This window comes from Anastrepha ludens, chromosome 3 (genome assembly GCF_028408465.1).
Source record: "Anastrepha ludens isolate Willacy chromosome 3, idAnaLude1.1, whole genome shotgun sequence".
Classification (NCBI taxonomy): Eukaryota; Metazoa; Arthropoda; class Insecta; order Diptera; family Tephritidae; genus Anastrepha; species Anastrepha ludens.
Window position 1 is genome coordinate 132905123 of NC_071499.1, and position 27752 is coordinate 132932874.

The window sequence follows — 27752 nt, forward strand, 5'->3', positions numbered from 1 at the left end:
TGAAAGCACTGCTTAGTTTTGGTGAATTATGTGTTCAAGGCGGGATCGCGAGTACAAACACCGCGCAGCCGCGGAAATGAAATTTCCCAAATCCTGTGCACATTTAGGGCGGAAACTCTTTTATGATATACCAGAAATATTTGGCATTACAACGTATCGAACGGTTTTCAAAAGCGGTCAGAGTCATACGCTTCATCAAAAATAATCATAAATATTTAAATTTTCATTTTAGTTGAGCAGAAAATAATTTAAATGCTCCCAAGATTGCAGCACACCTCGAAGTTTTAATTAGGTGTGTAAATGAAGAACCATTTATTACATATACAATTGGTCAAGTGCGTCATACATTTAGGTGTGCAGCGGAGCGCTCAAGTGCTTAAATTTCATGATGCTGTGGATATACGAGTTTCCTCTGCAAAAATTGATTACGCTAAATGTTTTGTGAAAAAAATAAACAGTGATTTAAATTATTAAATTGTGATAAAATTGAACTCTCCAGATTTAAAGACTAATATTTTTCATTACCTTACAGAAAATAGCAAAACAGAAATGGAAAATTAAATTTTAAACAAAAAATATTAATTTTCTATGTTTCGCATAATTTGCACAGTCACATAAAATATAGAGGAAGTCACGCACTACAAATCGCCAGTTCTTACAGTTCTCTTTGTACACGTCAATTAAAAATTGCCAAAGGAGTACCTTTAAAACCAACAACAGTAGACGAACAAGCAGCCTTTTGCACAGATAGCTCCTTTATTTGCTCGCACTCCGACCCCCACCCTCCAGGGTCAGTGAAATATCAAAACGCTTGTCGTCAGCAAAGAATGCTTTCACCGCACTCCTCCCGCCAACCCAAACGCACTGTGCAATGATATGCACAGCCCGTTGCACAGTTTAAGCGTCACTGTCGGTTGTGCACTTATCGCGAAATTTCAACGCACCACCCCAAATACCAATGCAAGGAAATTAAATAATTTCCCTTTTGGTGAGAAATGCCGTCGTGCATGTGGTCGGAGCATGAGCATTGGTACTGCATGCCGGCTAAATACACAATAGTTGTTGGGTACGCTGTTGGCTTGAGGCGCGGCAAGGGCGAGAACTACGTCGAACCATATTTTGAAACATAAACAAACAGAATATTCGCTGCGAGGATGTGTGGGACATAGGCAGCACCTGCTTCATATTTACTTTTGTTTTTTCTCTTCTCTTTCTCTCTCTCTCTCTCTCTCTCTCTCTCTCTCTCTCTCTCTCTCTCTCTCTCTCTGTGTGTGTTTTACTCGTGCAATGTTTGCATCCGCAGTAGAACGTTTGCACTGCCTTTAGCCACCAACAAAATATTAAAAAAATGGAGCAAAAAATCGGTCATTATAAAATCCAAAGACCTATGTTACGACACTTGTGTAGCGAAAATATTTGCCCAGAATTTCTAATCAAATAAACTGGCCATTTAAGTACTGGAGACACTTACCCAATTGCCCAAGTACACAAGCTCCACACACTTACTTCAATATAAAAACATACAAACATACCATGCATATGTATATGTACATATGTATATGTACATTGATACTTGCCCAATGCTAATGCCAACATTTAATGCTTTCCGGTCGACGCCGCAGTCGTCGCAGTCCAACCAACACATACGAAGTGCCACACGATGATGATACGTTGGAAGAGCAAAGATAAAAGTTCATCGAACCAGAGCAGCAGCAACAGCAGCAGTAGCTCATCAAAGAAAAAACGAAAAGGACGCGAAGGAGGTGGGTATTGGGGTAAATGTGAATATTTAAAAAACTCAGGTTTGGAGTAAGTCCATATTAGAATGCGCTTATACATATGTATGTACATATATGAGCAAACACGGGGGGTCAGTGTGGGTGTAAAATCCACATGTGTGCACTTTGTCTGATTGGGCATTTCGGTGTGCAAAGGTGTCCGTTGAAATCAACACTCATAGCATGAAGGTGTCCGTATTTGTTTGTTCGTTAACTCTATTTTGCCGGTGGCAGTACTCATTGGTCGACTAACATAGGGATCACAAAGATAATCACTTGTCTGTCTATTTGGAATAAGCACACGCACACTCGTGCACCAGACTACAAAGAAAATAGAAAGTCATTTTCAACGTCATGTCAATTTGTCAATTTATCAAACGAGCAGACTGCAGGCACAGTGGGTTGCGTTTTTCTAATTTTCCTGACAAGCCAAATGACCGGCAATTTCTCTTCAAAGCTCGCACAATGTGCAGCTCTGACACCAAGATGGCGAATAAATTCAGATAATTGCTTATCCTTGGGGAATATAACCCAATTGAAGTCAAAATTAATTATGCTGGACTTTAACGGGGGTCTATTATGTTTTCACCCACTGCATTCATGTTTTATACGTTGCTTCCAGAAGAAGACTGGCAAAATGAAGCGAAAACAGGACGTGTGCCGACTAATGAGCAAGGTAGGCCTATATAATATAAATAAACCCATTCACTCTATTTACAAATTTATATTTAGTTGAAATATCAATAAATACACTTTGCTTTGTTTTTACAGTGAGCGATCATCGGCGCGGCCTGCGCCGAGACGATCCGCGTCGACACACACTAGGTGGGGATATGATAATGTATGCTGGTAATCAGGGCCAGCAGCAACAACGCGCCATGGATCTAGAGGTAATTTATACATACAAAATTTGCATAATACATAGTAACATTTTTTTCTCGGAAAATAGATGAGCACGAGGGCACAAAAGAGCAAAAAGGTATTTACAGAAGGCAACTTTAAATCTGTGTTCAAATACATATAAAAATTTGGAAGTCTCCATTACATTATGAGTAAAAGGAAAAATATGCTATCAACTCTCGATGTTTTCCAAAACAGCAGTTCGAAAATTATCCTATTTTAGCTTTTTTGCATTTTCTTCTTCTTCTTAATTGGCGCGATAACCGCTTACGCGATTTTGGCCGAGTTTAACAAAGCGCGCCAGTCGTTTCTTTCTCGTGCTAACCGGCGCCAATTGGACACACCAAGTGAAGCCAAGTCCTTCTCCACCTGATCTTTCCAACGCAGATGAGGCCTTCCTCTTCCTCTATTACCACCAGCTGGTTCGGACGACATGACCCAGCCAACGTAGCCGCTGGATCTTTATTCGCTGCGCTATGTCTATGTCGTCGTAAAGCTCATACAGCTCACCGTTCCATCGTCTGCGATATTCGCCGTTGCCAACGTGCAAAGGTCCAAAAATCTTGCGCAGAATCTTTCTCTCAAACACTCCAAGTGTCGCTTCATCGGATGTTGTCATCGTCCACGCTTCTGCGCCATACGTTAGGACGGACATGATGAGAGTCTTGTAGAGTGTTAGTTTTGTTCGTCGAGAGAGGACTTGACTACTCAATTGCCTACTTAGTCCAAAATAGCACTTGTTGGCAAGAGAGATTCTACGTTGGATTTGAAGGCTGACATTGTTATCGGTGTTCCACCAGAACCATTCGCTTTGCCTCTTTTTCCAGTTTGGAGAAGGCAGAACTAACAGCGCGGTTGTTAAGGCCGATGATGTCAATATCATCGGCATACGCCAACAATTGTACGCTCTTATAAAATATTGTGCCTGAGCGATTGAGTCCTGTGGCTCGTACGAAGCTTTCCGGTTAAAGAAGTCTCACGACAGCGAGTCACCCTGTCTGAAACCTCGTTTGGTATCAAACGGCTCGGAGAGGTCCTTCCCAATTCTGACGGCGCTGCTGGTGTTGAGCAACGTCATCTTGCATAGCCGTATTAGTTTTGCGGGAATACCAAATTCAGACATCGCGGCATACATAACTCCTTTCCGTACTGCCGAATGCGGCTTTGAAGTCGACGAAAAGATGGTGTGTGTCGATTCTCCTTTCATGGGTCTTTTCCAAGATTTCGCGTATTTTTTGCATTTTACATTCTCAAAATATAAATACTTTTGGTAAAAAATGGCGATTTCCAAAATGTTTCAACTTTTTATTTCACATTTTTCTTAATTCAAAGAATTTTTTAATGTTTTTTCCGCATCATTTAATTGCCATTTTTTCTTAATTTGAATAACTTTTTTGGTTTTTTATTGAAGAACAATGTGCCACGTGGCTATACGCCCCTGAATCAAGGACCCTTGTTCGACGATGACCCGGGTATTATGTCCGAGGTGGAAACCGCAAGCACTGGTTTCCGACGTGGTAATAAACAACGCTCGTCGTTACCGGTAGTTCGCACTCCTTCGAAAACGTTGGAGCGACCTTTAGGTGAAATGAAAGCTTCTTACTATCATATTTCTCCGCAATTACTAAAACCACCTTTACCAATTACTAATACGACTTTTCCAGGCTTAGTATTTCTGCAGTACCGCTCGGAAACGAAACGCGCACTATTGCCAAACGAAATCACCTCAATAGACACGGTGCGCGCGCTTTTCGTGCGCTCCTTTCCTCGCCAACTGACCATGGCATACCTGGAAGGGCCGAATGTGAAAATCTACATACATGATGCCAGCAAGGACATGTTCTATGAACTGGAGGATGTTCGTTCACATTTGCGTGAAATTCGTGATCGATCTGTGCTACGGCTATTTGAATCTACAGAAGTAGCTGCTCCGCCACAAATTTTACCTGGTGGCCCTGGAGTACCACAACCGCTCCCTCAAGTCACGCCCAACCATTGGGACCAAGACCAGGTAAGAAACTCCTATATATTGTAGCTTTTTGAAATATTAGTAACCGTAAGAAATTAAAATTTTGCTTCCCAGAGTTACTTCAGTGAGCCAGAATTCGATTCAGATTACAAGCATCAACACATTCACAAATCAAAGGTGAGTTTCTTATTTGTTAAATAATATTATATAAAATAATTTTAAATAGGCATAGGCAAACATACATATATACAAACATAAAGTTCGGTAAAAAAATAATTTCTAAAAATTAAGCTAAGAATGCAAGCATTACCGACAGCATCGGCCGAAGCTCAAAATTAAATGCGTTTTGAAAATGCGAGAAAACATGAAACAGCGACAAATCCCTCTAGCGCTCAAATAACACTCTGCTGACTAGTGCCGTCCCTCTTACACGCCATACTATCTAAAAATTGCCACATCCGCCCACACTTAGTCCTTTGAGTGCATTGTTCATTTGCTCCTTCGCATCCTTCCATGCAAACACGATTGCTCCTTGGAATGGTTCCGAGTCACAAGCACTACACAGCGCTATTACCGCCTTAACTTCCTCCTCGGCCGGCTCGCGATCATGTTCGTGAATCTCCTCTTCGATATTCATTTTCTGAGTCAAATCATGCTTGAACTGTTGCCCCCCAAAATCGGCCAGGCCGTCATACTTGAAATTGTTCCCGACCAACGGGTCGTCCACTACACTTCCGTCCTCAAGCAATACCAGACCACGTTTTTGCAGATTCTTCTCTGCCAGCGCTGTCGGTCGCGTCTGCCCAAAAGCGGCAGCACGCTTTCGCATCACCTTTTGACCAAAGGAAGTTTCCGTATCGTTGGTTTTTGCCTGACGCTTGAAGAAAATGCGTGTCTCCGTTTCGTCAATAAACTGCACGTTGGCCGGGTTGTTGAGCGTACTATATTCGCGCGTCGTTGAACTGGTTTGCACGGTCTTCGGTCGCACTGCCAACGCCGCATTCGGCTGCGCAATATGTCCCAATAGTTGTTGGGATACCAGCCGTGAGCCGGTATTAATTTGACCATTCACGAAATTGGTGTTGATGGTGACGGCTTGTTGTTGGTCGGACATTGGAAAGATCGTGTTATCACTGCCCGCCAACTGCTGCACCGGCTGTGTTGATTGTGACTGCAGCAACAATTGCTGTTGCTGTGGTTGTGCAAGATTTAAACGCACGCGAGTTGGTATCTGTCCGCTAGCCAGTAGGCTATGCATTGGTAGTGGCCGGTTTATCTAATAGTCAGAGAAAAAGAAAATATTATATTCGGTCAATTCAGTGGTCATGCCATATGGTAAACTCACAGCCGGGGGAGCTCTTGTTGTTGTTGATAGCTCCAGTCCCTCGTGATCGAAGTGATGAACATGGTGATGCTTGTGGTCGCGATGAGCCTTACCCGCACTAAGAGCTATATGATAAATCTGGATCAATGTGATTTCGAAGTGCAGGCCCTGAGACAAATCACCCGTCGGCGAAACTCCACCCGAGAACAATTTGCCTTTCGCGGGTATTGTACGACTAACCAACTGCAAGAAAACAAGCAAACTATTATTTTTAGGATAAATTAATTGGTGCTGTGTGCAATGGCCATAGGAGCATTGAGCGGCGGAGTTTAATTCTTTAACTTCATTTCCATCGAGTGTTTACTGTAAACTATCCGATTGCAGCTGGTGACTCGCGGCTATTGGCATTTGGGTTACTTTAAGCAAACTTAAAACCAAAAAACAGACTCCCGCACGCCCAGCAGCTACTCGTACCACTCCACACTGCGAACAAAATAGAGTTGAAAAAAAAAATAAAAAACCATAAATCCCCACCGCATTGTGAAAGCCACGCCCGACGCGCTCTGACTTCACCCAGACCTGCCATTCACCTGTCTTTCCATTCCAAGACGAACACTGATGATGCCACTGGCGCACACGCAATGGATAATTGAGCCTGCAATTAAACGTGGCGCAACCGCAGCCACAAACGAATGGAATCAATCAAATTTCATAACTTTTCTAGTATGACACAAATTTATAATTTCAGCATAAAGATTTTAAATCGTGCTTACCTGTAAACCTGCTGACCTTTTATGGCCATCGAAATAAAACTGGAATTTTGTGAGTTCGAAACCCAAAATTGAAACTCACGCGGTTCATCCTTAACTGGCATTTGTGGAATTTCAATAGTCAGCGGCAATCCGCCATAGCAAAAAGCAAAGAAAACAAAAAATAAAAAAGGAAAATGCGAGCATCAATATATTGGACTTGTTGCATATGAAAATGTGACAACAAAATTGGTTAAAAATCAGTCAAACATGTTCGCCTTATAAGGCTTTTTTCGAGGAATGGGAAAATAGTTAATCGGGCCAATGCAACAATCGATTGGCCTACTCTGCAGTCCACACAAAAGCAAACTCGTTCATTTTGAAGTAAACTTTGTTAAATGAATGGACAAGAAAGGAATCAATGGAATTTCGTGAGGAATGAGATTCAATTAAATTAGCAAATATGCACGTTAGGGATTTAAAGAATTCTAAGACAAGAGTCTATGCATTTTCCACCTCATTCGGTTAACATTTTTTCACAGCAAGGTAATTAATTTGTAACAAAAAATTTAGCCACAATTCTTGGAAGTTCTCAAAAGCTACTAAAGTTTTTATTTATCTATTATTTGAATTAAAGCTATTTTATAATATTTATGCATCCAGCTGCAATTCGTATCACAATAGTTTTAAAATCGCAAAGTGAATACGAATTCCATTCATGTGATTTTTGCTGTGCACATTAAATACGTAACCGCATACGACACTTAAGATGTGTTTACATGAAATCTACACAATTTTAATTGATCTATCAGCTGTAAATATTAATGGAATCTCAAACAAAGGCTGAAACAAGTTTCAGAAATTCCCACCAACCGTGATCAAAATCATTGCCAAGACATGAGAGTTCATCAACTCAGAGAAGCAACTGCAAGCAAACCGGAAAAATTATTGTGAAGCACAATAGCTCAACTACATATACGCATACATATGTATGTACATATGCTTTGCAGCATCTCATTAGTTACCGCGTTGTAGATTTGTGACAGCTTCACACGCACTCACATTAACTGCATCATTCACTTACGCTTTCGCAGCGACAGTCGATTAGCAATTGGGGAAGTCTGGATGATCACGTTGCCTGAGTAGCTGACATTCATCTGCAATTAGCATTTGCATTACACTACCCAATTTGCTATCGCTGCGTGCCTCTCTTAGCCCCTCCACCACTCCTGTAACTTATCCATCATTTCTTGTCATTTTCCGTCGATAATACGCGCACAAAGTGCCAGCCCATTATAGCATAACATTTCGTACCATAGTTTTATGAGATGATGATATTACGACCGTTATTGCGTTTGTTGCTTCGCTTATTACTGGTCACCGTGTGGCGTTAAATTGTGTCAAATGCTGAAACCTGTAACTTCAATTATGCAACTTTGGCACAGACTTGTGATGTGTGTATGTAAACCTAGTTTTGCAGTAGCGAAAGCCAGACGCCAGCGGAGGCTGCATCAATTACGAGCGGTGCACGCTATGTGCTACATTGCGGCATCGTGGCAACTACAAGTGGCAGAGGAGTGGAGCTGAGGTTGGAGTCACTGTAGGCGATATGGCTCGTACGCAGCACTGCGACTTGGGTGCTGTCGTGTGGCCACAAATTATACTCTCTTGTGTGCCGATGAATATTTTCAAACTGAAGACAGCAGGAAGTTTGCTTCCTTTCACTTTTTATGTAGCTCATAATAACAGTGTAGTTGCACAACTTTCTTCTATTAAGCAGAGCCCAGCGTTGACGGTCGCGCTGTGGAATTTCGAATTTAATTGTTTCCCTTGAACAAAAAAACAAACGTTACATGCTAATTTTGTGGCGTGATTGTCTGAGTCGGTATCCAAAACACTTTGTGTGTGAACTGTAGCGGCGCATGAATACACGCACTTAGTCTAAGAGAAGGGAAGCTGAGGGGATTGAGGTCGAGTCGTAAGGGGTCGTCGCTGCAAACAGGTATCCACAGCAAAATGGTGTCACGCCACACCCAACACACGCGCTCCAACCAATCTATTTACAATTGTAACTCCATTAGCATTTGCTTAGAAAGATCCAAATACAAAAATTGAAAAATTAAAATAATTACTACATAAAGTCAAAAACTGCAAATCGCCGCTGCCTAATTAACCCAATTGAAAAAGAGGCCCTAGGCTAGTAATCTTTTACTTACATTTACCACTTACCCGAATAAGTTAACAGCACGTGATCCCCGCTGTGATTTGTGTAGCGCGACCAGAAGCAGATTGTGAATTGATTCAACTCTGGCAGTTCATTCTCGTAAGCAACGGTACCGTCGTGATTGAAGGCATACTTTTTAACCGCACACTGATCCTGAAGAGGTGATTAAAGACAATAGAAAAACACAAGTCACTATAAACCAATTGAGCCATTAAAATTCAAACAACGCATCGTACTTGAGCATTTAAATTACCTGATTGTAGTCGCCACCCCCGAATAAATCGCGTTCATACTCGAATTCGTCGGTATCGAACTTCAGTCCGGAATGTGCGGCTGGCAAAGTCCCTAAAGGCGCCGATATTGCCACGGCATCACTAATACCAGTAATCACCTTGCTCGCGGATTCCTGTGGCAACAATGGCGACGACGAGTATTCCGCACTTTCGGCTGAATTTCCACCAAGGGTTAACGTTTTGGCGCTAGTTGCCGATCCAGGATGTGATTGCTGCAGATTGAAAGAGGTTGTAAACGAACCACCAACTATTGGCTTCCAACCAAAACTTAAAGGCAGCAGCCCTAGAAGTCCTGACACAAGGACATACACACGAAACCAACTCCACTCCATTGCTTGGTCAAATATAAAGTTCTCCAAGTTCTTACAGTTCTCCACATAAAGAAAAACAAACAATATCACTTTTCCACTTTTCCTATTTCACTACTTTCTTTACTGAATACACTTTCGTTTTCTCATTTAAAGTTCGCAACTTATTTATTGCGTTTGCGTTTTCAATTCACTTTTGTTATGTGTCTTCGATTTACGAGTGACTACACGTAGTTGCACGTCTGCACGCGACTATGGCTCAAACTTTATTGGCAGTCAACTGTAGTGGTGGTGCATGTGGAAGCGTCTGTGGCTATGCGACTTGGACTGGGAACGCGCGCGCAGCCAGTAAACAAGTTTGGTAGCACAAGCACGTCCCTACATTACACCCCTGCCGCCTGCCCCTGTCGCAGTGAAACAAACGATTGAATAGCTGCAGAGACGATAGCATAGCGCTAATACGCGCCAGTTCCAATCACTACCAACAAATTTCATTCATTCATTCAGCCGTCAAATGCATTAAAGACGGCAAAGCCGCCGTCCAAGTATCATTTGCAAGCGTCGGCTATGTCTCGAACACTCAAGCTATTGGCAGCCGAACTACGAGATAATTGCCGACGGGCAGCAGCATTGATGCCACAACTCTGCTGACTGATTGTTTACACTTTTTATGCATTTATAAGCAACAAGAGAAAAAACAGCGAATCCATTTGCATTTGATGTTAATTATCGAAGACGCAACACAAGACGGAAATTTGTTTGGAATAGCTTTAAGGAGACAGATCAAGAGAAGATGCGAGAATCGGACAATTTATTGTCTGACAACATTGAAATTGCTCTGACACTATTTCTACAAAATTTTACTACGCCACATAATATATTTACAAATGTATGAACATTTATGGTAGGCCTATACAAGCACTTGACCGATGCAGTATTCGTCTGAAAAAACTATTCAAAAGTGAAATTGCATTGAAAATGCAAAGCGCAATCTATAGCCGACAGCCGCCAATCGATCGTTGATTTGTTCAGTTTGCGCGCCAAATAATTTACGTGATCGATAAGTCCGACAGTACTTTGTAGCTTTTGATAGAAAATAAATCAAACCCACTATTTCAACGATGAAAATTTCTATTTCGGCTGCTACTGCAAATTATTCTCACACCCAATTACAACCGCCCAGTTCCAGCAGCAGCTCCAGCGAATCATAATTACTCTCAGTCAACGAAATTTATTACATTTCCAAAAATTTCACATGCATACATTAGTTATACTGGTAATAGACTTTATGATATCATATTGCTCATCGCTTCGCTTCTGTACTGACGATTAACCATCTCAACGAGACGTAATGATTTATTATTGCAGATTGGCAAGCAAGCCGCACCGTATTATGTGGGCGCCTCACAGACCTTACCGCGCGGCATGTACTCGTCCGAGCGCACCAAAGTTCCGATTGGTAAGTCAGCGCAAAGCTTCGAATTTATTTAAAAAAAAAGTACTCTATTGAGATAAATCCAAAAATGGATGGCATGCAAAATTGAGAAATTAATAGAACATTTTTATTGCTTGCTTAATTTTACTGTACTCATTTATTGCATACCATTCTATCTACTAACATATATTTAAATTTCGTATACAATAATAAAACATACATATTTTATAAATGTTCGGTGTATTTTGTTTTTGTAATTATTCGGTCTACTAATTAGAAACAATTCATCTCACATCCATTAAGTAAACCTCGCCCATTCATTTGTATATATGTATTCGTATGTTGTTCTCTTCATTGTCAACTGTTCACGCCCACTAACGACTACCGGTACCACCAACCACACTCCATAACTGTACTGTGCTCTGAACTTGAATATGTGCGTATTAAGGAGCGCCAGTGAAACCCTTGAGGACGCATAACTCAAGAGGTAGCATGGAGCCCTTATTTCCTTATTCCCCGGATCAGTTATATAGCATCCCAGGTACTTTGAATTCATAGACATTCATTATCTCAATTTTGGTTTGGTTTGAAGATAATCCAGTAAATAAATAGCTAAAAGAAATACAAACTGGGAACAGTCCATTTTTCTTTTTCATATCATAACAATTAGATACTTTGCATCTTTAATGTTTATACATATTTTTTTTTTTGTTTAATGTAACCGTTCTAACAATCTGTAACTAACAAACTTTTTTTACGATTTGAAATATGCTAAATTATGTAAATATTTTCTTCAGCTACTACTATCTTTATGTGCTGTGTGTATTCCAAAACATGCATCCAAAAAATGTGATAGCTGTTATAAACACAAATATCTGATACAATTTTCAGATGGTTACTCCAGTTCGCCGGAACGCAGCACACGTAGTAATTACGAGGAGCCTTACTACAGCCAATACGGTACCCGAGGGTCGGTGGTCGCGCCCATTATTGACGAGGAACAGAGGTTGGCAAATATTAAAACAGGAGGGTTTATTAAATTATTGTTATGATTAACTTTTATTTTTCGCCACCGACAGCGAAGTGGGGCTTGCTGAGGATCAGTATGCCGTATACGGAATGAAGGTGGGACCAGGAAGATTACCAAGATCGAATCAAATGTATGATTCTGCACGGTATGTGTAGAGACAATTTTAAGTGTTACGTTTCGTGTTTCTTTCGCATCAGTTTACAGAGTTTTTGAATTAATATAAAAAAATAAAGCATTAAAGTGTTACAAGAAAGTAAACAATTTCGAAAGCCCAAATTCGATTGACCATTTTTCCAAAAATCTAACTATATTACAGATACATACATATGTTGAATTAAACTTTCAAGAGTGTACACTTTTTTAATTCATGTCAATGTGTGAAGCAGTGCAGTGTTTATGGAGCAGAAGATTTAATATAATTCTCTTTAAATAATTCGAAATTTTTAATGTCACTTTCTTCACATTTTTTATAAAAATAAATCTTAATGTTACCAAAAGTTAGCCGAATAGACATGATTTATTTTCTCATCAGACAGACTCAGTATATTTTCTCGTTTAAATTGCACACTTCTGCGACTGCGTCGATAGACTTTTATTCTTTTAACCCCCCCATTGCCGTTGGTTACCATGGTGGTTGCAACCGGGTGTAAATAGGTGGCACCTGGTGTAATATTTTCAAGTATTTTAGTGACTTAAATTCCTACTAGCAATGTTTTTCTCCTACCTTTACTCTTTATAGCCTGCACAATGAGGCAAAGAAGATATCCGCCGAAAGAAAGAAATGCTAGCGCCGTAATACTAATGTGGAATAAAGTTTGCAATTTAGAAGGTCTTTCCTCCGGTTGCCAAGGATGATAATCGTAGACCCTTCAATTGAAATATTGTTTATATTTTAGGCAATTACTCAGTGAGAACTCCCGAGAGTAGGCTTCGTTAACGTTTTAATGTGTTCTTTTTACTCAAAATCCGAAACGAAATATTTTAACTTTGCTCTCCGAAGACTTTCAGGAGTTTCTACTCATAGAGCTGATAATTATTACCGTCTTTCGGCAGTTAACTGCAATGCTTGTGGGATCACACATGTCCCATTTTTATTTAGCTGAGAAACGTCACAAACTCCCAAAACGCCCAAAGTTCCATTAACTTGCTTTTTATCGTTTCGTCCAATATCTTCTCCTGTCAATCTCTCCAATGAGCGCTGAAGACGTAACAATTCCGACATATCCAGTTCCATAAGGCAATCTGTCAACATTTCCTTTTCCAAAATATCTTGTGATTTTTCCATTGTATTGGACACAACTATTGCCAGTACTTGCAACCAAAATAGGGATAGAAAACCTTGTTCCCGCAATGCCGCCATTTCAATGCACCAACATCCTCAAGAAACACTTCAAAACTGAATATCACCGATTGGCACGATTTAAGTTGCCAAACAGTAGATTTGTTCAACAGTCACGGTCGGAAGGCGACATAATCGGTACCATGAAAATAAGCCAAACATTCACGGAATGTCTGCAACAGAAATGCAAGGAAATGCGTTCGCTGTGAAGTGGTTTGACACCACTAAAAATGAAGTTCAAAACAAACTGCGAAATATTATTTAGCGGCTAAACAGAGTGGAAAACTGCAAGACAATTACGTATAATGAGAATAAAAAGAATTACTAATTGCGCAAAACAAATGTAAACACTCTTGCACACAATCACGTCTAGTTTTATAATAACTCTGCGTAGAAATGAGGAAAGCCCCATAAAACCCATTTCATGACTGCCTTTCAGCCAATGCACAAAGCGAATGTATAGTGGGGAAAGTTGCGATACTACAATACTATTACACCAACAGCGCTGTCGCAGCTTTATTTGCTTTAGATGTTTTAATGTGACCGTGAGTGTCTACTAGATGTACTTCAAACTAGTTCAAAATAGGTACAGAATGTGGCATTTGCCACAACCAATATGCGGGTATTAAACACGTGTACAAAAGCTCAATATACTTGATCTGGCTAGAAGCAGTGAAGCACATGCTGAAGTATGTTTGTATGTATTTATGCTAGTTATATAATTACTAAGTGGTACACTGCTTTTTACAGCATTGCTCAATACCCCAAGTTATCTTAATTTATATCTTATCCAGGCCTGAAGACTTGCATCGAATACGTGTGGAGCACATGGAGCGCCAATTGGCCAATTTAACGGGACTAGTACAGAAAGCGCTCGTAAACCAGCATCCACAAATAGCACCTATCGCTGTGCCGACACTGGATCAAAACTATTTGGTTGTACCTACACAATGCCAAGGTACGTATGAAAGACTTTACCAATCGTGTCATTGTTTGTCTGTCTGCTTTCACAGACGTAATGTCAATGCAAGTCATATTGTACTGCCTTAACCCAATTGCCCAACGTTACCAACGCACGCATTTGCAATTATCAATAATCCATGAACATTAACACCATCACCATCACCATCACGATTACCATAACCCATCACCACCATCAACTTCACTAGATCACATTGTTGTATTTCTTGTAAAAATAAACCATTCGGCGATCACAACAAATTTGTTAGCCACTCGCGCGACCTTTTGTTATGCAAAGCTATTGCTGATTTTAGATGCAACATTGAAAATGGTTTGAATCGAAAGTATTCATTTTTTATGTGGCAAAATGTTTCTTATACAAACGAACATCGGTTGCGCGCATGATGAAAGCTAAACTTTACACGCGTACGTATATGTTTTTGCACACCTAAAAATCGATTTGAAAACATTTATGGACATAATTTTCAAATTAAGCGACATCGTGTGGTTTTGTACAATACAGAGATTTTAGCTACACAATTGATTAGGTATCTAACGGCAAATAAATTATTTTATATGGGCCCGCGGCGATTGGAGCCGAACCGTTTGAATACACTAGGCGTGGGCATCATGGGTGCTAAACTCCATGAGCGCACATAAATATGTATATACATATATGTATGTAGACGAATTAGCGTAGGTTGTATCTTATAGGAGAGAAACGGCCGTTCGTGAGAAAAATAAAACAATATTACCTTTACACATTAAAAATATCATAACAATGAAAAACGTGCATAAGTATACATATGTTTTCATATATCATATTTACTTATAAGTTGCTCACTACCTTTTATAAAAATACACAAAAATCAACATTTACACTGTGCTCGCTGATACTGCGCGCGTACATATTTCTATATCATACATCATTACGTTTAAGCCTCTAACACTTTTTTAATTATATACCATTCAACGGCTTGTATCTTTTATAACCATTTCATGTAGCTAACGGGTCGGGAAATGATTTGTATATAAGAGAAAAAGCACCCAAGTTAGGGAAGAGCTCATGTCGTAAGTTCCACAGCAATAGATACTAACTCAAGAAATAAATTTTTAATGCTCCTGCATGCTAAATCTATACATTAGCTTAATTTACTCATATCAATTTATAAGAGAACATTAGCAATTATGTAAACGGAGTATTTGTACAACGCGACATATAAAGTATGCAGATACATATGTAGATACAAATGCGACTATATCCTCGTGTCTTATAGTGATGGTAATTTCATGAAATTTAACGCTTGATAACTGTTGCTTATTTGTAAATAAAACACGACTCAAGTAGTAGTATTTCCCACATCCAATTAAATTTTTTATTAATAAATTGGAAAAAAAATTTTTAAATATATTCTCTATTGCTGTATATACATATGTACATACATATTTACCAAGAATAATGGAAGCAATAATGCACCTTCCCATTTGGCGTGACGTCAGTAAAGAAACTTTTGAGCACAACAACTCGTACAAATACTGCTGAAATGCAGAAATTGCTATTATTTTAAAAATTGAGTTTTGACAGACATTAAATTTACGTTCGTATGTGCGAAAATCGTCACTATCGGCAATGAGTACGATGACTGCCTTATTGCTCTATTTTGCATCTTTAATACTTGTACCTTCAAGCCCAGACTAATTTTCTAACCGCATGACTTTCCGTTTGATGCCTTAGCTGGTAACCTTTGAACTTTCTGATTGATACTTAGGCTGGTAACTATGGAATCTTAACTAGCAAAATAAAATTCCGAGCAACAGCAAAAATCATGGCACCCTTTCAGGTTTTTACAGTAAAACTTTTCGCCCATACTATTACTTATACACAATTTTAATTGAATTTTAAGTTCACGTTCATGCCCTCAATATGTTGTACAAGTGCTCCTAGTAAGCACTTCGGCCAAAGCCTTTTTAAGTTTTAGTGCATGCTTCAGCTTAAATATTTAAAAATTAAAAAAAAGAAACATTTCTCTTCCTTCTTAGATGCTTTAAGACGTAAACTACTTTAAAATTTAAAACTATTTCCAAATAAATACATGAATAATTGTGCTTTATATGTTTACACGGTTCGGGGTTTCTTTTAATGTCATTCATTTGTTTTTCAGAAAAATCAGTGTCGTTCGAAAAGTCAGTGTCCTTTAGCGACGACATACAAGGAATACCTAAATCTCATAGTCCTCAACACGCTGGTAATTCTCTTCACTGATTTTCTTCTTGCTTGTTGTTGTACATTAAAGTTCATTGTATCCATTTTATAGTTAAGTGCCTGCATGTACAAGTGCATACAAACATACATGAATACCTATGCTTGTTTGTGTAATCAACAACCAACTTTAAGAGCATGCTAAACTGCATAAGTATCTATATATCTAGGACTTTCTCATTGCCAATCACGTATTTGCGAATAGTAGATTTCCCTATGTTGTTCGACGGGCATACATACATATATGCTAACAGCTGATATACATATTAATAAAACGCTCCATGTAATCCTGCATGCATAAAGTTATTCAGCTGCATTACTAGATATCATAATTTTCGTTTGCATGTGATTTTCGAGTGACATATGTATAAGTACATGTGTGTACATATGTATATGTATATTCGTAGCCTTTGCTGCCGTGCATATTTTGTAATAATCTTTCTTATTCCACACAAACAAACGAACTTGTTACCACCACTCTGGTGCCGACGATCGATCATTTTACGACCCAAATAAATTACAAAGCCGATACCAAACCAACTAAACCAGCCATTAAATCATCGACTTTACCTCGAACATCTTCACAGGGTAAGTACAGATGCACATTTTAACGATGCACACTCTCGGATCCACTCACACAAATATACACAAACTTATGTACAATATATGTCTGTATAGGCACCAATAATTGCAAGCCAAGATTTTCTTAAATGACCACACACACACATATAGAAATACCTACATTCATGTAAACGATTCAAGTTTTGAAACTGTGAAACATTGCAGTAGAAGCGCTTAGCATTCACACATATCACGCCTGCCACCGTACTAACCTATATATGCACATACATATGCACAATGTTAATATGCGTTGACCTTTCGTCTGCAAATTTGTCTCGCCTTAGCAGAGAGGGACCGCCTCAAACCGCCACCACCCCCCAAACCTTTGGTGCTAGCCCAGCCGCATCAAACCTATCGCGCCGATATCGCACTCGCTCCCGAAGTCTATAATCATTTGCGTGGCCTACAGAAGAAGGCCAAAGACTTGCGCATGGAGGTGCGTACACTGCGTCGGCTCTCACAAGCGCAGGCGGTTGCAGTGCGCGAGGACATTAAGGGAACTTTCATGCGCATACGAGCCACACTTTTGGCTAGCAGTGGCACCTTCTGGGGCAGTCATCAAGGAGACCAGGATGCAACACGGATTTCACGTGAGGAAGAGCTCTACAAGCAGGAGGTTATAAGACTGGAGAAGGACCTTAGTGACTTAGAGGCATCCGTAGAGACTTTGCGTGGCGAGGTAATCAATCGGCGCACTCGCGTTAATATGACCGCCGTAGAGGATATGGCATTGGTGCTAAGCAGAGCGAGGTATTAAAAACTCGAACAGAAGGAATAAAAGTACCTAATGTGTTTTTGTTTTTAATTAATTGCTTCTCACAGCAAAACAGTTGCGGAGTTAAAAATGAAATTTCCCGGACTATCTAATGGGCTGCGTTGTATGCTTTCGAGCGAGATGGAACGCGTTGTGCGCGAAGAGAAATTTCTCAAGGAAGAACCCGACAGACTTGAGTCGGCACTGAGACGCTGCAAGAAGCTGACTGGCACATTGGTGACACTTAAAAGGTATGTTTAGTTATTTATCTCAAAGGATTATTGCATCTAACTCTGTCCCGCAATAGATTGGCCAGTGTACAAGAGCAACGATTACCCCCTAACGAACCGCAAATCAACGAAGAACCACCACGCTCCGCCGAGATCTCGAATACAGACAAAGTAAGTTCACATCTAGAAGCTTTCACAAACAATTACCAATTGCAATTATCATTACAATTACATATAGAAATTGCATAGGAAGCATTGCCTAACATTTCGCAATAAAAAAGATAATTTTAATTAAATATTCAATTACAATTATATAAATGCCTACTGCCATTTGACTATTGCATTCATTATAACCGACTTCAAATTCGCATTAGAATTTGATTACTTCTACTTTTCGTTTCACCTTCCACCTTATTACGTTTACCGATATTATTTTGCAAATTTTGCAAATGATTTCCTTTTCTTTTGGTATATGAAACCGTTGAGTAAAAAGTAGTTGAAACGTTTCCCAAAATACTACCAAATGCTATATCTAGTTTTGTGTGTAAATAAAGTACATTTAATTACATTTTTAGTTGAAAACAAAAACAATATTACTTATGAATAGCATAAATAAATCGGTTTTTAGTTGATTTGAATTTATTTTGCGATTGGCTGTTTGCTTATACTTAGTTGAAGTCTTTATATTTTGAATTTAGAATAAATTTGAATATTTGGTCATCACAAACGTTGATATGGACGGTCCTCTATCCACATTCTGCTATCCCACTTCATTAGAGAAACATAAACTACAAAACGATGCGAAAATTACTTCAAAATGTTACACAGATTTCACGTGAAGTATAAAGCTGCTCATAAGCACCTCAAACATTGCAAATATTTTCTGCAGTAGGGAGCTATGAGTTCAATAATGCTTTCGTGACAACTCCTGTCAAACGAATTTACCGGCAATTTACAAATAAATTCAAATTATTTTCAAAAAAATATTATATTGCTTTGCACCGAAGTTCTCAATACACCCTTAAATACACGCACTAGTGTACTCGCATATGCGTGATTATGAATCAGGCAAATAGAAAATGCATTTGCTACCTTCAACCTGCGCTAAATCCATTTTACGAATCGTATTGTAATGTTTAATTAAACAAAAGCTTTTGTAGCCTTGCCGGAAAGGTCTTCTCATGCGCTTCTATGTATGAATATAAGCCGAACATTGAATTTCGCATTAAATGCAACTAGAAATTGAAAATCAATTGCTAAGCACCGATTCACCAGTGATGTTTTCTATGCTTACCTAACTCTTTAGTTGTTGTTGTTTCAAGAAACGCTTCACCGATTCACTTCACGCCTAACAAACACTTACATGCAAGCATTGCATTACAAACCATCCTCTTTTTTGGACTTATTATACTCGTACCTTTTTTCTATTATTTTCGCATTAAAAAAATATACATTCAATGAGAATCGCTAATCGAATTCGATGCTACAATAAAATTGCTGCCAGCGTCCCAATCGAATAGTTTCGAATCGGTGCGAAGTGGCTGAATTTTGCGATGAGTGGACGTCGGCTGACTGCAACCGAGAGAAAAAGTAAATTTTAAACACAGAAAAATTAGTTATAGTAAAAAATAAAACATATTAACAATTGGCCAAAATTATCTACAAGTTTTACAAAATAAACAAATTATCTATTGTGCATAACTACTCCAGCAGCAAAGCAACTCAAGCCATTGTAAATACATACATACATATTTACGATTTCCAGTTTGCGCATTTTTCGCATTTCTGTTTAAATATTTGTCATTGTACATACCTGTGTATGTAAGTATGTATATATGTGCTGACCATTCTTCCGTCTTTGCTGCGTCGCGTTGTACAACAATTGGGCTGCATCCATAAAAAAACCAAAAAACAAAAAAAAACATCACGAACAAAACCAAATTAATTGAGAAAATAAAAAACTTCACGTTTTTTATCTTGCATCTGTTAAATATAAAACAAAAACAATTCGTTTATCGTTGTTACATAATTACTTAATTAAAAACAACAATACCAATGTGGTCTCGTTTTCTTCTTGTTCTTCTTTGTATACTACAGTTTAACTGGCGATGGAGTTCTAACTTCAAAGAGGCAATCACTGAGTAATAATCGCATTTTACTATCCATTACAATTACAGTTTTTGTATGACTTTATTTCTATCACTAGTGATCCTTTTAAGCTTACTCAATCCTAATCTATTCAGAGACAAATTTTAAAATAAAAAACTCAATCAAAATCAAAAATTAAAAATCAACAAACAAAATGCAAACAAAATTTAATCAATAATAAACCAAAATGCTTAAAGCATAAAAATTGAAATTAAACAGAAAGTTGATATACTATATTAAATACTAAATACATAATTACATAAATTGGTTGATGTTACAATAATGTAAAATAATGTTTTCTTTAAACGAAAAGCTTGTTAATCATTCATATTTAGTTTCCACTTATACTTTTCAAGTGCCATACTTCTTTCATTACCTTTTCAATTTCACGATTCTGTGCAAAATCTTCAATTATACTTTTAACTGTATGTTTAGCCTCACAATAACTCTTTTAATTACAATTTTGGGTATTTGTTCTATCTACAAACGAGTTTTCATTTCCCTTTTTTCTGGCGCAACAATTCGAACACATTTGTTGCTTCCTTTTCGTATTGATGTCAAAATTGCGTATTATTTATTAAATCTATAACTACTATTGTGTTTTTTTTTTTTCAATTATTATTCTTACGATTACTTTTTTTCTTGTTTTCTTTTTGAATGACACATTAATGGAACATCATCATATGTAATCATCATATACGGTAGTGTAATCTGAATTGAAATTATTCATGATTCGCCATCAAACCTCTGTATCATTGCATCCAACCGCTTCTACTTGAATACATTTGACACACACCTTGTTCTCCCGTACATGCATACAACATATGTGCATATGTATGTACTGGGTACAAAAGGAAAAGTTTGATCATGTCTCTAAAAGTATTTTGACTATTCATTACAAAAAAAAGTGTAAATAATCGTAAACTCAGTCGTCACAAAATTTAGAAAACCAAAAAAATTAAAAACTTCTTGTAGCTGAAACCAATAACAAATCGTAACAATTGGTGGCAGATAAGAAAAAGTTTTACATTCACTTGTTCAATGTCAGTTTATTGTTTTGAAGTGTAAGTTTAATATTATTTATAAAAAACCGTGTGTACGTATGTAAGTGTTTTTTTCGAACTACGCACAACAAGACTGCTTAAGCCACTTTGGCTTTTTCCAAAACGAAATAGTCGGATAGGATGTTATTCGTAAATCGGAATCAGTATTTGAAGCAAAAGAATGATTCACACCTAATGGCCTCACTTCAAAATAAAATTAATTAACATACACAAATTCAAACAAATTTTCAAAAGCTTTTGGGCCTTCAGCATTTTCGAACAAAAAGTAAGATACATTTTCGTCACACGGCAAAGATACTTTTCAGGCTTCTCCGAAATCACCTTATCTTATATGGGCGAATGTCGCTTGTTAAGTTGCTCATATCCCTCACCGGTCAACACTTGCTTCTTAGGAAAAGTAAAAAAAATTAAACACATTGAGCGAAATTCGAGCGATTCATTGTTTCTTAAGAAAAAAATGTAAACACATTGAGCAAAATTCGAGGGATTCATTTGCGTCCATAATCTGTTTATGGTTTTACGTTGTACAAAGCTAGGACATTGAGTTTTGATCCAAGTTTATAAGAGGTAAGATGATATGAAGCATTCTGCGCATGTCAACCGAAAATTTGAAAAATTCTCCACTGCTCGCGGTATCTAATATTTAGGTCACGTGTGCGTATGTCAATACATTCCCGAAATATTGCAATATGTCAAAATTTCGATTTGCATTTAGTATTTCCAATCGGTGAAGTATTCTTAGGACGACGATCTGTGCTTTCGACTCATGTGCACGAATTACAATGGAACCACACTTGACACTCACTTTCACTTGCTGACTATCACTTGAATTGCGATCGTCACCTTTCTAGGGTGTTTATCAATACAACCCGTACTTGAAATCCCTCCCCTACATATATCCTGGTGTTTTGTTTTACAACTGTTCAAACCCCTAACCGTGCAGTCCATTACCGAATTGGTAGTGTGAGGTTTTCTTTTATTTTTTTTTTTTTTTAATTACGTCTTTTTTTTTGAGATTTTTTACATATTAATCGGCTTGCATGTGAAAATTATGCTTTAAATGCTTCTTATTACTTAGTTTATCGTTTGGTTGGTTTTTGAAGTACACTGTGATTGCTTCATATTCAATTTATGTTAGCGTTTATGTGGTTTTAGATAAATAATAGTTCTTTTGCATTCGTGAATACGTTAAGGTAGTTATTTAGTAAATTACAAACAAATGCATCTGTACATAATATTTTATATAAATCACAACTATCGTAAAATGGGCATTGACAGACTAATAACAATTTTGTGTTGGACCCATGGAAATCTTCTCATTCCAAAACGTAATCGATATTTGCGGACACTCTCTCAATGTGATTTACTTTATTTGTATACTAAGACCATATTGAACTATGTACATATACCTTCTAGTCTCAAAATTTAAACTGTGCACACATACATATAGAGCATTCCTCGCACTTTTTATATGTGCAACTGTATATAGAACATTCACATGTGTTTTTCCTTAGTTTACACTGCCTTGTAAGAGCCTACATGTCCAACTCTTCTACCAGCATTTACCTTATCCACTAAATTGTTAATTTCTTCAATATCTCCTCCAACCCGCAATTTTTTATTTCGACAGCTAATTCCGCTTTTTCGTACTTATTTTGAATGTATGTTATCTGTACTTTTTAATATCGTCACGAACGCGAAATGTCCAATAATACATACCTATTGTACAGTTATTGTTACTATTATTATTGGAAATTTAATACTTTAGCCAGTCCCAACACCCAGGATGGGGTCGTTCGCTATCAGCGGGGGACCCGAAAACGCACTCGATGCTCTGCTAGACGAACTGCAGACCTTCTCGAAGCCACTCGCACAGAATAATGAGGTTAGTAAAAAATTCTACTGCTTAAAGAAAAGGACTATTCTATACATATACTCCTACTTTATACAGATACGCCCTGACGAGTCGACATCTGATGACAGCTCACAAGCTGTACAAAGCACAGTTACCACACAAATATCCCAAGCACGCCTGTACATCCAAACTACGGACATAAACACCGTTCCAATACAATCACAACCAATTCCCACCATGGTCACCGGCATTGTGAATACTTTGCCACATAAGCTAAACAATAATGCCGCCAAAGCAGCCACAGTTAACCTGGCCGGTGCTGCCTCCCTAATGGTGCACACGAACGTTGGTAGTCTTCGACGGCTCCATTCATACCCCAGCGGTTCAGACACGGACATATCCCCCCCGCAGAATGTTCGTGCGGTCACCACTAAGCCACCGGTTCCCGAACGCACCGCCGAACTGATAACGAAAGTGAGCAGCAAACGAATACCGCCACCACCACCACCGCGCACTAGCTCGCGCAGCCCATTAGCCAGCCCCACCAACCCGAATGTGCCACAACAGCTACCAACAGTTAATGAAACCGATGTTTTGGGCAACAAATCAGATAGTGGTGGCGGCAGTGGCAATTCGAGTGGCAACGAATCGGCCAACGACCACGTACAACGGCAGGTGGCTTTAGAAATGCGTCACCAAGAGTTGCTCAAAAAACAGAAGCTGTTACAGGAACAATATCAACGCTTGCAACAGATGACCAAGATTTCTGGTGTGGAAATGGCCCACGCCGAAAATAACGTTCAACTACAAAAGATCGGTAGCGAATCAAATTTACTGCAAAAGATCAATTTCAATAACACCAATCCGGAAGATAAATTGGAGTCGCAAGACAATGGCTTGTCAGAGGTTGACAAAACTGATAAAGCAAAACAGGTACACAATAATAGCGTGGTCACTTCGGATGTTAAGGGTAACTCTGGAAGCGGTGGTGGCAGTGGCAGCGAGAAGAGTGTTGGGGGTAACGGAGGCACTACTACCAAGCAACTATACGAGACGGAAATACTATAACATAAGCCACTGATAATGGTGGAATGGCAGGAAACTGAGATCGACATTTGAGTAAAGCATAAGAAGCACAAACAAACACAACGCACTGGAGCACAGGTATTACTTGGAACGCGATTACCACTGGCGACCGGCAACTGGCAAACGCTGTTGTAACAAATTTGCAAGTTACGAGTACATAAAAATATGTAGGTATGAGAACATAGCAAACTGCACAGAAAGCGAATGGAGAAGTGAATATCAATGAAGCAAAGATTCTGACAGTACTTAAGAAAACATGAAGGGAAAAAAATGTTAGGCAGCAATAGGAAATATATGATCTTAGATGTCGCTAGGATTTAATAATTGATATTCATAAGTAGTGATATATATGAATATATGTTTGTATGTATTAGTCGGTAAATACCTTGCAACACGGGGAAGAGAGTATCTTAAATCCAACACATTCCCACACTAACATTGAAATGACCATCAAAGCTGCTTACACACGAGTATGTATGTAGATGCAGGGCTAAAAGCTAACGAGATTAAATCGTGAATTTATGCGTTGCGGTAGAGATAAACAAAGAAAATTACTAACAAATTAATCAACTGAATCTACGGGCCCCACATAAATATTTGTTTTAACCAATTCCACACATATTGGTAATAGATCACTGTAAAATGCAGACTCATTAACAACAAACTGTTACCATGCATTTACATCTTAGTCACTTTACACAACATTCCCTGCTGGAAGGACGACAAGTTCCAAGCCATAACTAATGCACGGTCATCCTCTTTATCACATAAAAAGTGGTATTGTCCTGGGAACTATCAGTTGTCCCTTCGCTGCATGATTATTTCATTGACCACGAAATGGCAAAAACAAACTGAGATCGGATTTTTTTCCCACTCAGTATAGGTTTTTGCTGCGAGCCTAACACTTCGTCGCACTTGCAGCAGACACACACCCCTATGTACTCACATAATTAATCACATCTGTACACAAGTGGGTAATAATGGTATTAAAACACTTGTCTTAACATTAGCGTATATGGTAAGCTATTGTACTCGTAGTATAGGATACAGCCGTAAGGCTTTAGATATAGAACCGTAATAGCTACATACACACACAAATTGATTTTGGTATAATACTTTTGAATATGAAAAGATATACATTAAATACACACATGCATACATATATATGCATGTTTGTGTATTATTGCAATGTACAGTCGGGGGCTAGAGCTCAAACTGAATCGAAATCCAAATCGAAACCGAAATCGGAACGAAAAAGAAATGAAATTTAGAAGGCGTAAGTTTCGCCTAGTTGTTATTTAGTTAATATTTTAAAGTCGCTAGTTATAAATGGTTGAATATTTAAATTAAATTATTTGCACTTACATAGATAAAGAAGAATGGAATGGTCCTACAAGTCCCCGATTACAAAGTGCATATACCACAAATAAGTAAAATGCAATAAAATTGAAATTGAACTCATTCGACCCATAGATGTATGTATGTACGAATATGAAATGTTATTTGTTGTGATGCACTTGAATTTCATCATGATTTTATTATGCAAAAGTTGAGATTTTAAATATGAATACATACCATATATATATACCTAAGTATTTTGTTTTTGTTAAATGTTCGTATATAATAAATGTTTGCGTATATGTTTGTGAGCTTTGGTAAGCCGATAGTCAAGCTACAGACACACGAATCACCTATTCCTATAGAATTGAGAAATATTTATGTAAGTGTACGTATGTATACTAGACAAACAAACGAATTACATCAAATCCGTAATTGTATTGTGAAAGTATTTATGTATTAGCATAGAGAAGGTATACTGAGAAAGAGCTGAAGGGAAGAAAAGGTACAGAAATTAAATAAAGCTGCTTGAACCAATGCTCAAGACACCGGGGCATACACATAGCACTTGACACGCCTGGAAAGTGAAGAAATTCACAAAGCGCTTCAAGTGTACTTATGAGTGTGCAGCTCAAATATGTTCAGACAATGTCCCTATAAGTTAACCAGAAATAATAAACTAAACACTAACGAAAACTTATCACATTAAAGCAAAAGTCACGCCAGTTATAGATGTACTTATGTTACTTGATACATTTTTTGTTCAATTGGCAAGGAAAGTGAGACTGATAGTTTTATGTATATTAAACACTTTCAAATAAACCAATGAAAAAATATTCACATTTTTAGAGTTCTTATGAATGCAGATATAAAATATGATTCAAATTTTGAATTTTAACTAAAACAAATTACATAAAAGAATAAGTGAGGCGGCAATGATCCCATTAAGAACTCAAAGCACAATGTGCTGAAAAGAAAATGGTTGAATGTTGCGCTTAAATCGCGGAAACATCACACTTAAATACTTTTAATCGGATTCAATCGGGTTTCTAGTTTATCCTCCGTCTTTCTCAGCCATTTTAAACAAAGCATTGCCGCCGCTAATCACATAATCGTGGAATCAAGGCATAACTAATATGATTAAATCGATAGCTAATTAAATAAACGATAAATAAGTATTAACCCTACCATATACACACCATTCCATTCAGCAGTCTCTACGTCATTAAATCTCCAGAATTAATTATAAAAAACACACACAAGCAAACGCATACTCACTTATGTATAGATATAATGAAACTTCTTGTTTTTAATCACACCGAATATTCGAGCTACCGCAGTATGTTCGAACGGATGGAGTAATAAACTTATTGTAATTATTTCACCCAATAATTGTGAAGAAGTGGGCTTCAGATTCAGGTGCAAGCAAAACTTGATAAAACATCTTATATATATATGTATATTATGTATAAGTACATATGTATGTAGGGTATAATTTAACGTTGTGTGCCACGAATATTCAGTGTGGTTATTTAGTAAGACTTAAGATATCCCAAAAGTATGTATGTATGTGCCTAATTGACGTACACAAATTTATGTATGTATTTGGCTAAGAGCACTAAACATATGTGAAATTAACTAAATGATGCAAGTACTTAACATTTTTCTTCATAATAAATTAAATGAATGAAATCGTACCCATAGTGAAACATTATTTGGAAAGGTTTAGTGCATTTCGAATCATATTCTCGCGCCGTTGAGAATATATTGGCTGACACGGCTAATTTTTCCACCAACTGCTTCCAGCTAATGCCATGTTTTTGTTTTTGGTTTTGATTTTTTCTTTCCTTGGTGCTTACAGAATCTGACAATTTTCCCGCTTTGATTGTTTGGTCAGTCACCGCAGAAACGGAGATCATTGTTTGTGACAGAATATAAATTAGGCCACCAATTATACTTTGTCTCGTACTGGCGCTGGATCAATCCCCTCGCCAATAAATTTCATAACAATTGCGCAATTTTTCAAAAAAAAAACACCAAACAACATACACAATAACACGATTGGAAAGAAGGAGGGCTGAGAAGAA

General features: G+C 38.1%; 2 protein-coding genes across 15 annotated transcripts; one reads left to right on the top strand and one right to left on the bottom strand.

Moving 5' to 3' along the window:
- The first annotated feature begins 99 nt into the window (after nt 1–99).
- On the top strand, nt 100–27752 carry LOC128859357 (coiled-coil domain-containing protein CG32809). 14 transcript variants are annotated; one of them, XM_054096329.1, is made up of 21 exons: nt 100–292; nt 1623–1763; nt 2401–2454; nt 2550–2668; nt 2728–2757; nt 4090–4261; nt 4343–4689; nt 4762–4824; nt 10914–11004; nt 11872–11986; nt 12060–12155; nt 14144–14307; nt 15315–15380; nt 16472–16555; nt 17095–17157; nt 17478–17940; nt 18013–18195; nt 18252–18345; nt 20272–20315; nt 23155–23271; nt 23338–23426. In XM_054096329.1, the coding sequence occupies exons 2-20, from the start codon at nt 1661–1663 to the stop codon at nt 23225–23227; spliced, it is 2424 nt and encodes an 807-aa protein (XP_053952304.1). In that variant the 5' UTR covers nt 100–292; nt 1623–1660; the 3' UTR covers nt 23228–23271; nt 23338–23426. The 14 variants fall into 14 exon arrangements, 13 of the variants coding, with proteins under 13 accessions (XP_053952304.1, XP_053952305.1, XP_053952294.1 ...); XM_054096330.1 differs by having other exon boundaries at nt 2404–2454; XR_008454137.1 differs by lacking the exon at nt 20272–20315 and adding an exon at nt 27527–27752 and having other exon boundaries at nt 102–292; nt 17475–17940; nt 23338–24498.
- On the bottom strand, nt 4830–9960 carry LOC128859359 (uncharacterized). The gene is made up of 6 exons (XM_054096333.1): nt 9198–9960; nt 8950–9097; nt 6745–6838; nt 6506–6626; nt 5993–6214; nt 4830–5923 (listed from the first exon to the last, which is right to left on the bottom strand). The coding sequence occupies exons 1-6, from the start codon at nt 9567–9569 to the stop codon at nt 5090–5092; spliced, it is 1791 nt and encodes a 596-aa protein (XP_053952308.1). The 5' UTR covers nt 9570–9960; the 3' UTR covers nt 4830–5089.